Raw genomic sequence first — 10,122 nt, 5'->3', positions numbered from 1 at the left:
AAAAATTACGGATTTAAATTTTTCTATTTTTGATAAAAATAAATAAAAAAAGAAATTGTAGGTGTAAGTTAATTATCAAAAACAGAGCAGTTACTAATTATATACGACTAATAATTTTTTTTTGTCAATATTTGATCAATTTTAAATAAGATAAAATACTCAAACAAACCGACTTCATATTAAAATTACATAAATCACTTAAAATAAAAAAAATGTTACATAAATATTTTAAAATATTTAATTATATAAGTCGAATTAAATAAATTCTATTCTTACATTATAGTAGTAAATCAAATTGGGTAGTTATTTTTCACGTACATGCATTTTTTTATATAAGTCTTTACAAGTTATTTATATTCACGGGCTTTGTACTGTTACTGTACGTTCTTCTTCTTCGTTATCGTCGTCATCAACACCACCTCTTCCTCTTCCTCCTTTTTTCGTTGGAATTTTTTCTCCTTTTTTTTTTCTCTTTCTCCACCATCATCAATTATCTCATTGTTGAAGATAATGAATAATTTAGGTCTAGATTGTCAATTGAACCAGAATGAAATTGATTATTGTTTTGAATCCAATCAAGTGGATGAAGTGTGATTGAATTCAGAAGAAAAAAATTGTAGCATTAGAGGAAATATTTTTCTGTATTTGCAACAAATTTGAGTGTAATACGAAGATATTTGGGTGTATTTTTATTCTGATAAGTTCTACATAATTCAAAACTCATCCTCTTCCTCCTCCTCACCTTCTCCTGCTTCTTCTTATTTTTTTCATCATCATCATCATCACCATATTCTTCTTCTTCTTCTTCTTTTTTTATTTATCTTTTCCTTTTTGTTTTACCTTCTCAAGTTTCTTCTTGTTTTACTCTCTTAACAAGAATAAAAAAATCAAACAAAGAAGAAGAAGAAACATATAATACTGTAAAAATTACTTAGAAGAAGATAAATTTACATTCATTTAACTAAAAGAAAGAAAGAAATAAGGAAAAAAAGAAAAAATGCAGCATTAGAGGAAATATTTTTCTGTATTTGTAGCAAATTTGGGTATAACACGAAGATATTTGGGTGTATTTTTAAGAATTTTGGGTGTATTTTTATTCTAATAAATTCTACATAATTCAAAACTCTTTCTCTTTCTCCTCCTCATCTTCTACTACTTCTTTTGTTTTTTCATCATCATCATCATCTTTTTTTTTCTTATTCATCTTTTTCTTTTTGTTTTACCTTCTCAAGTTTCTTCTTGTTTTACTCTTTTAACAAGAATAAAAACAAAAAAATCAAACAAAGAAGAAGAAGAAGAAACACATAATGGTACAAAATTACTTGAAAGAGGATGAACTTACATTCATTTAACTAAAAGAAAGAAAGAAATAAGAAAAAAAGAAGAAAAAAATGCAGCATTAGAGGAAACATTTTTATGTATTTGCAGCAAATTTGAGTGTAACACGAATATTTTTTCGTGTAACACGAATATATTTGAGTGTATTTTTAAGAATTTTAGGTGTATTTTTATTCTGATAGGTTCTGCATAATTCAAAACTCTTCATCTTCCTCCTCTTCGTCTTCTACTGCTTCTTTTTCCTCATCTTCTTATTTCATTTTCTTATAATTCTTCTTGGGAAAAAAAATCAAATAAACACTACAAGAAACAGTGTAATTATCGACGCCAAAAATCAACGGTCAAATTTTCCGTTGATATTTTTCGACGGCTTGTCGTCAATAAAATGAAAAAGAGATAATTAGAAATAAAATATTAAAATCGTCTATTTTTCTAGCAACCTTCTATCATTTTGATATTCTTGTCACAATATGGATGAAGCAGTGGTTGAAAATTTTTTTTCTCTAAAATCGACGAACTGGGTATTTTAATAATTAAAATATCGATAGCTTTTGTCGTCGATAAATTTAGACAATGAAGATTTCTTTTTTGAATTAAGTGAACGGTATAGATTTATTATATAAAATAGACAGCTAAAAGTGTTGATTTTTATTTTAACTAAAATCAACAAAAAGGCCGTCAATATTTAACAACAAAAAATCACTCCCGCTTCTCTCGTTTCACTCATTTCCCAAAAAATTAACCCCAAACCTTCGGAAAATCAGAGTTTAGAGTGAGTCTTCTTCTTCTCTTCCAACACCTGAGAGTAGAGACCAGAGTTTAGAGTAAGTCACGATTATGGAGAGAGGCAGATAGCAGAGCTTCTTCTTCTTCTTCTTCTTCTCCTCTGCCGAGCTCGCCGTCGCGCCATCCTCTTCATGTAAGTTCACCTCTCTCTCTCTTTCTCTCTCTCTCTCTCTCTCTCTCTCTCTCTCTCTATCACATTGTGATTTGTGAATCTGCATGTAAGTTCTTCTTCTTCCACAGATTCGTCGTTGCAACGTCTTTGCCGGGAGCTGTCGCTGTGAGCCTGTCGCCAGAGCATGTCGCCGTCGCAGCTTCTTGTAAGTTCCTTTCTGTCTCTCTCTTATTATTATATTTATTTTTGTAATTCTTGTATCTACTATTTTCATCATGAAATTCTGAATTTGCATTGTTAAACCTAATTAGCAATAGCATAATCAATTCATCACATTACTTCAGTTCAACTAGTTTGACACATTAATTTTACAATGTGATTAGATAAAACAAAATTTTAAAGAAGAAAAGAAAAACACTTGCTTGCTTAGTATTAGGAAAAGGTAGAATACTAACTTCAGATTCAGTTACAGATTTCAAGTAAGTAAAGAAAGTATTGTGTATTATATAATTAATCTTTATGAATATTGCTCATAATATTAATTGCTCTGTTTATTTTGATTTACTTATTGAATTTTCATCTTTTCTGCTAGTTTTACCATGAAGTTGAGTATGCAAATCATTACTCTTCCCTTGGTGTTCTTGTGAATGATGTGTACCTTCTGAACTTCACAAATGGAATCCAACTGAGAGTTAGAATGACACTTGGATGTGGATATGATCATCTATTTCAAGAGCATTCATACCATCCATTGGATGGAATGCTTGGTCTTGGAAGGGGAAGATCAAGCTTGGTTTCACAGCTTAATAGTCAGGGTTTGGTTAGAAATGTAGTTGGACACTGCTTGAGTTCAGAAGGGGGAGGCTATATCTATTTTGGTCATGTTTTTTACTCTTTTAGACTTACTTGGATTATTTAGAAATGTAAGATTATTTACTTATTAACATGGTTCTTTTGTTGAATTTCAATTGTATAGTTAAATAAGGAGTTAGCTTGGAAGCCTTTAAAAGAAGCACATGATGATCACACTCTCCCTCAATGTTGGCATGGTAGAAGACCTTTCAGAAGCATACATAAAGTTAGAAAATACTTCAAGCCTATGGCACTTTCTTTTGCTGGCGGCGGCCGAAGTAAAGCTCAGTTTGAAATCCCTCCTGAGGCACACCTCATAATATCAGTGAGTCACCACAACTAACTAATGAATTCTTTCTGTGTTTAAGTATGTCACTTGTGCTAATGTTCATGAATTGTTGTTAACAGAACATGGGAAATGTTTGCTTGGGAATCTTAAATGGATCTGAAGATCTAAACCTAATTGGAGGTAACGAAGGTTATTACTATTTTCATTCTTTTGTTTTTTATCTCAGTTTTTTTTTTTATTATTTTAAAAGATAAGAATAATGGTCGTGTTCATGCTATTTGATGTTATTTTAGTTTCATTTAAGCCAAATCTTTTAATGAGAGTTCTATTCATGTTAAACTGATTCATGTTTGGGTGCTAAATACTATCCTTACCTTCATATTTATGATCTACCCCTAAATAGGTACTTCTATAGTTCAAATGAGCTCTGTTTGTTAATTTATTACAAGCATTTTCGATTGCCAAAATTGTATTTTGATAAAGACAAAGTGAACCATTCAAAGGTTATCCGCAACCAAAAGATAATTTTAATCTTCAAATCTTATTAGGTATAGGTAGACTTCTCTTACTGTGCAAGTAAACTAGGATCAGCCACGTTAGTTATGACAGTTAAGTTGGTTACAAGATATAGCAAGGTGAAAACCCTGACTTAGTTACAAGAGTGTTAGTAAGTGAAGTTAGTTAGCTAAAGGTACTATATAAGCAACACTTCTCCCTTTTGAAATGTGTGGTTCACCATTGTAAAGCTGATGCTAAATCTCACCTTTCTCTTCTCCCTAAAACTCTCTATTCTCTCAACTCTCTTTATCTCCTCTTCACTTTTTGTTTTCTGGTTTTGAGTCACAAATCCCGAGGTTTAGGGTCCATTTCTTAACCTGGATAGGTTCAGTTGGTTTAAACTGAAAAATATGTATAGACCTAATCTATTATCGCATACAAGGCATAAAATTACATCTGTTCTATTCTTGTGTTAATTACTTAATTTCTAAAGGTTGGTTCATGTTAAACTGATTCATGACACCCCACATCAATTTGTGAAAGTAGTAGAAAAGCTAAAAAATTTATCAATATAGAATGAAAGGAGTATTTGTATTTGCATTGGTTTATTGAGGAATTGGTTACTCATTGTGTTAGTTACTTTTGTTGTCTTAAGGTGAGGTAATTGGTAAGGAGGTTTGATGAGCCACAGAAATACAAGCCATTTGTGAGTAGGTGTGTGGCGAAGGGGAACCTTGAGATTGGGAGTTTAAGAGAAGTTGATGTTAAGTCACGGCTACCTGCCACTACCAGCACTGAGAGATTGGAGATTCTTGATGACAATCAGCATATTCTTAGTGTAAGGATCATTGGTGGTGATCACAGACTCAGGGTATGTAACTATGAACTATATGTTCAAGGTGGCATTTACGTTGGTCCCTCTTAATGTTTGTCTAACACAATTATATTTTTTTTTTTTGCAAAAACACCCTTAGTCAATTATTATAACATCAGAACTATATCTCTTATTTATTACAAGAATAACCCAATATTAATCATTTACCATCATATCCCTATTTCTTTATTGAGCCAATTAAAATTATATTAATGACTAATTTAACAAAACACCAAAAAATCTGAAACCTTTTAGGGTTCATATGGAGCACGCACCTGATAATGGAGGCAGCAATGGCGGTTTCGACAGTGGCACAAGAGAAGTGCGACCACCGGTAAGTCCTCTCTATTGCATGAATATTGTATTTTATCACATAGTTTCTTCTTCCTTCCACATTAATGGTTCCCTGTTCATTTTTTCATAAATTTAAATCCGTTTCTTGTACATATTTGTTGATATTTCCTGCTTGGACACTGATGTTTTTTCTTCCTTTTGTTTGTTTAATCGATATTGAGTTTGATAGCATAAGGGAGATTGTTTTCTACATTTTCAACGCTTTCTTCTATTTTTACTTATTTTAGAATTTAATAAGTTAAAAAAAATATAGAACCAGAACAGTGCTATTATTTTCATGTTAGTGGTCTCTGCACTTTGATTTATTAGAATACTATGTGTTTTATATTTTTCCGGTTGCAAATAAAATTGCTAAGTAGGATCTTGAAGTGGATGATAAAATGGAAGAAAGAGTATTCTTTGATGAGATGATAGAAGAGTCAGATGATACAGAGGAGGAATTTCAAGGAATGTATCAAGATGAAATTGAGCAGGAAGCTGTGAATTCTGAGGATTTAGGGGAGCAAGAATTTCAAGCAATGTTTGATGGGAACGATTTTTCACATGGGGTGGATGAATTATATCGAATAGAAGATATTGAAAATATTGCCATGGTTGATTTTCTGAACATAGGTGCTCATGAGATGGAATGTTTTCATTTTCCTAATCTTCAGATTGCATTTGATTTCTATAACCATTATGCGAAATCTGTTGGTTTTGGTGCTAGAAAAAGTAAGACTTGGAAAAATAGCAAAGGAGAATATGTGAAGCAATTGTTTGTGTGCTCTTGTGAGGGATTTAGACCAGAGAAATATTATAATATGGAAAACAGAAAAAGGGAGCCAAAATCTGAGACTCGTTGTGGTTGCCTGGCTAGGTTTGTAGTTCATTTTGTGGCTTACACTGGAAGATGGCATGTGGCTTTGTTTGTTGAATCGCACAATCATGATTGCCTTGATCCTAGGTTACTATTTTGGTGTGATGGAAGAAGCAAATTAGATTATGAAGTATTTGGAGATGTGCTTGCCTTTGATGCGACATACAAAAAGAACAAGTACTTATGTCTAGTAGTAGTATTTTCCGGTGTGAATCATCACAACCAAACAGTGGTATTTGGAAGTGCTCTAGTTACCGATGAGAGTAAGGAGGTCTACGTGTGGTTATTACAGCAATTATTGGCAACCATGAAGGGAAAATCACCTGTATCTATGATTAAAGATGGTGCTCCATCAATGAGGTTTGCAATTGAGACGGTATTCCCAAATGCCTATCATAGATTATGTGCTTGGCACCTCATTCGGAACGCCACAAGTAATGTTAGAAACCCAAAATTTACATCTATGTTTAAGAAGTGCATGCTAGGAGATTATGAGATTAGTGTGTTTGAGCAGAAGTGGTTTGGAATGGTTGAGGAGTTTGGTGTAGCTGAAAAGAATTGGATTATTGACATGTACGAGAAAAGGCATATATGGGCCACTACACATATTTGAGGCAAGTTTTTTGCAGGATTTAGGACACCTTCTCGATGCGAAGGTTTGCACTCTATTATTGCAAAATATGTTAAATCTTAATACAATTTGGTTGATTTCATAAAGCATTTTAAGCGGTGTCTTACCTTCCTAAGATATAAGGAGGTTGAAGCTGACTATGTTTCCATATCTGGTCTTCCGATACTTAAAACAGCATTAGAACCTCTGGAAAGGTGTACATCAAATTTTTATACACGAGAGATATTTTTTATATTTCGACCAATGCTTGTTAGGGCTGCAAGAATGAAGGTTGTGCAAGATGTGGCATTTGATTCATTTGTACTTTATACAATATCTAAATATGGAAGTCTAAATAGTTCATGGGAGGTGTCTGTAGATAACGAAAGGATGAAATTTAATTGTTCATGCTTAAGGATGGATTCTTTTGGAATTCCGTGTGAGCATATAGTTTGTGTGCTAGTGTTTCTTAACATCCTTGAGCTGCCAAAGTCTCTTGTGTTGACAAGATGGTCGAAGAATGCCAAGACAAGCACTTTCGATTCAAGTGGCGTTACTTGGGAGTCTATAATATTGAGTCAATATGGATGCTTGATGGATTGGTGTCGGCAGTTGTCCTATGTCGCTAGTCGAAGGCAAGAGAGATTCTACCTTGTTCAAGATACTGTTATGAGCCTAATCGAAGATTTTAAGATTGAAGATGAACAAGAAAAGCAAGTTGGTGCTGAAGCTGATGATTCATATGGTATTTTTCCTAAGAATCCACAAAATTGTAGGTCTAAGTGTCGTCCTGGTGAGAAGGTAAAACGAAAACCACAATGATGTAGTATTTGTCGCATGGAAGGGCACAATAAAAAATCTTGTCCATTGGCAAAGGACATTCAGCAGCAGACCAATGCAACTTCTTATGGTATAAATAGGAACCATGTTGAGGAAGGTTTGGATGCAGATGCAGAAATGGTAATACTTGCTATAATGATTTGCGTACCACAACATATTAATTATATAATTTTCATTAATAAGAGTGGAGATTGATCAATATTTTATTTGATATTGCAGGAATTTTGGGCATCTGATCTTGAAGAAGATTATGAAGAACAAGAGTTTTGGGCAGGAGATTTTGATGCAAGTGCCGACATGGAACTTAGTAAAGAGTTCTCGATGTAGTATTATATAAATTATTATTATGTGATATTTGAATAAAACTTGAGTAATTGAACTTTGTGTATGAATTTTCATGATGAACTTGGTGTTATTTGCTTAATTGCTATGAAAAAAGTGAGATTTGAGACAAGATTGGTATATTTACAATAATGAGTACATTTTGAGTTACGGCTTACAAGAGACGGTTTTGTGATCCTGTAATTGTAAGATGCAGAACTCAGCAAGAAGAGTCTTATTATGATTAGTTAAGGCGTGAAAGATTGTAAAAGAAGTGCAGTTGGGTTAATTGTGAAGAAGGTTCAATACGGTTTGAGGACCCTCCAAAAAGGTTGTTGCTTGCGCTTTTGTATACTGACATTACTCTCTGTTCTTCTTAGCTTTTGTATGAATTTTATTGAGGAATATGTGCATGAAAGTAGATAGCTTATATTTAATGTATGGTTGCAGTAACAGTTACTCAAGGTTTGTGTTGTACTCATCATGGTCTTTGCACTTATCTTCATTATGGTACAGCTTAAACAACATCACCTTGAGTGATCTCTCTATGTTGCCAGAAGTCTTGGTTAGTTCTTCCATAGACTTCTTTAGCTCTCCTAGCTCCTTCACATCTCTCCTCAAGTCCTGTAAATAAACAGCACCAAGGTCTACGTTAATGGCTAATCAAGTCGGAAGTGGAGACTTATTTAAATGATTTTATTCCTTTGGATTATTGGATTAATATAATCTAATGGCTAACATACTTCAATTGCACGAAATAACTCATCTATAGAAACATTCTGCAGTTGCGGCGATGTCGGGTCTTGTGTAGGGGTTGCACTCGTTGCAACAAATTCCACACCATTTATATGCATAAAAGGGTCAGCTTCAAACTTGCAACCAAATATTAGAAACATTTACTGTCACGTAAATATTGAAATTGATAAAAAGTAAATTTATTTACTTGGAATTTGAGACCGAATCAGGTGCAACTGCAGTGACATTCTCTGCAGTGGCCATTAAAATTGTAAAACGTACTGCCGACAAGGTTAGGTTAGTTGACAACAAATAAGGTTTACAACTGGCTGGCCGTTATGGATTTTATAAAGGAACAATTACAGGAAACAAATCGAGTGAAATTAATTGAGATATCCCGAGATTTTATTACATTTAATTCAAAAAACATTTAATTCAATATCAAATACAGAAACTTGCTATCACATTAATGAGCATTCAATTTTTTAAAATACCTGGATGTTACTCTAATTGTTAAATTTTATACTTTAAATTTTAAATTTTAATATGTCCAATTTCAAAATTCAAATTTAGAAAACTAAAAAAAGGGTGGTTACAGAAGTTGCAGTATAAATTCAACTCACATATATAAAAAAAATTTACTTTAATCTCAAGTATAAATTCAACGGTTGTGGCAGCGTTTTCCAAGGTAGGAGAAGAGCAACAGAAGGCAGCAGAAGAAGCTCGAGAGAATCTCAAGAGGCTTGAAGTTGGACTTGAGGGAAAACGCTTCTTTGGAGGTGATAACATTGGCTTTGCCGACATTGCTATGGCTGGCTTTCATATTGGATTGGAATAGCTGAGGAAGTTGTGGCCATCAACCTTATTGATGCAGAGTCAATGCCTAAGCTTAACTCATGGTTCCATGCTTTTATTGACATTCCAATTATCAAAGAACTCATGCCTCCTCGGTGTTGGATTTTCGGGCTCCCTTCCTATGTGGAGAAAAAGGCCAAATGCTAGTATCCAAGCCCATAAATAGTTGAAGTGGCTGAGGTGAGTTAGGATTGGATGTGAGAGAGGTCATTTTGCAAGAGAACACCAAACACTAGAGAGAAGAGAAGAGAGAAAGTTATTTTTGCACAAATACAAAGCTGTCTCTATAAATTGGTCGCTGCAGATTCGTTAACCGTTGGATCAAGCTCAAATTTGGACCGTGTGTTCTACACATCTGGTTCTTTGATTTTACCGTTCGGATTTTCAATTCGACATCTGTATCTGGAGATATTAGCCATGCACAGTAGCTCTATTTTTGTGGTATTTTCATCTTCTTGCTCTTGTTTTGTAAGCTTTGAAGCTTGGGTTGTTTGGCTTGTTGTATGTACGTTTTGTATAGTAATTTGTGACTCTCTTGTATCCTATTTTTCATCATAGTAAAACTATTTCTTGGTCTTGGTGACTCGTAGTTTTTACTTCTCTCATTGAGGAGGTTTTCCACGTTAAAAATCTTGGTGTGTTAGCTTGTCTCTAATTTTTGGTTTATGTGATTTTTCTGCTGCTATTGGGTATTATTGTGCTGGTGTTAATACTTGTTGTGAGTGGATATTGTTGCTCCTTTGATTCTTGCAAGTAGGAAATTGTGTGTTTTATTCCTATCAATTGGCATCAGAGCTCAGTT

The 10,122-nt window shown here is 33.5% G+C and overlaps 4 protein-coding genes across 5 annotated transcripts; 3 read left to right on the top strand and 1 right to left on the bottom strand.

The window, feature by feature from the left end:
* LOC110268241 (aspartic proteinase Asp1-like) lies at positions 2,076-5,081 on the top strand. Of its 2 annotated transcripts, XR_002356364.1 has the most exons (6): positions 2,076-2,257; positions 2,365-2,441; positions 3,213-3,413; positions 3,497-3,557; positions 4,531-4,746; positions 5,005-5,081. XR_002356364.1 is itself a non-coding variant. In XM_021114139.1 (5 exons), exons 1-4 carry the CDS (start codon positions 2,421-2,423, stop codon positions 4,554-4,556), a joined length of 309 nt encoding a protein of 102 aa, XP_020969798.1. In that variant the 5' UTR covers positions 2,273-2,420; the 3' UTR covers positions 4,557-4,746; positions 5,005-5,081. The 2 variants fall into 2 exon arrangements, 1 of the variants encoding a protein (XP_020969798.1); XM_021114139.1 differs by lacking the exon at positions 2,076-2,257 and having other exon boundaries at positions 2,273-2,441.
* On the top strand, positions 5,484-6,572 carry LOC107620900 (protein FAR1-RELATED SEQUENCE 5-like). Its single transcript, XM_016322992.2, has one exon. The coding sequence runs from the start codon at positions 5,484-5,486 to the stop codon at positions 6,570-6,572; it is 1,089 nt and encodes a 362-aa protein (XP_016178478.2).
* On the top strand, positions 6,608-7,391 carry LOC110268462 (protein FAR1-RELATED SEQUENCE 5-like). Its single transcript, XM_021114643.1, has 2 exons — positions 6,608-6,615; positions 6,707-7,391. Exons 1-2 carry the CDS (start codon positions 6,608-6,610, stop codon positions 7,389-7,391), a joined length of 693 nt encoding a protein of 230 aa, XP_020970302.1.
* On the bottom strand, positions 8,167-8,729 carry LOC110268461. The gene is made up of 3 exons (XM_021114642.1): positions 8,688-8,729; positions 8,474-8,602; positions 8,167-8,354 (listed from the first exon to the last, which is right to left on the bottom strand). Exons 1-3 carry the CDS (start codon positions 8,727-8,729, stop codon positions 8,187-8,189), a joined length of 339 nt encoding a protein of 112 aa, XP_020970301.1. The 3' UTR covers positions 8,167-8,186.

The sequence above is a fragment of the Arachis ipaensis genome, chromosome B10, assembly GCF_000816755.2.
Source record: "Arachis ipaensis cultivar K30076 chromosome B10, Araip1.1, whole genome shotgun sequence".
Taxonomy (NCBI): Eukaryota; Viridiplantae; Streptophyta; class Magnoliopsida; order Fabales; family Fabaceae; genus Arachis; species Arachis ipaensis.
The sequence above is the reverse complement of the archived record's forward strand: the minus strand, read 5'-3'. Positions and strand labels throughout refer to the sequence as shown.

Coding starts and splice junctions, on each gene's coding strand:
- LOC110268241 (XM_021114139.1), top strand. CDS start 2,421: ATGTCGCCGTCGCAGCTTCTT. Junction 3,414..3,496: donor AGGCACACCTCATAATATCA/GTGAGTCACCAC, acceptor TGTTGTTAACAG/AACATGGGAAATGTTTGCTT. Junction 3,558..4,530: donor AGATCTAAACCTAATTGGAG/GTAACGAAGGTT, acceptor TGTTGTCTTAAG/GTGAGGTAATTGGTAAGGAG.
- LOC107620900 (XM_016322992.2), top strand. CDS start 5,484: ATGGAAGAAAGAGTATTCTTTGATGAGATGATAGAAGAGTCAGATGAT.
- LOC110268461 (XM_021114642.1), bottom strand. CDS start 8,729: ATGGCCACTGCAGAGAATGTCACTGCAGTTGCACCTGATTCG. Junction 8,603..8,687: donor CTGCAGTTGCACCTGATTCG/GTCTCAAATTCC, acceptor TTTGGTTGCAAG/TTTGAAGCTGACCCTTTTAT. Junction 8,355..8,473: donor AGTTATTTCGTGCAATTGAA/GTATGTTAGCCA, acceptor GTTTATTTACAG/GACTTGAGGAGAGATGTGAA.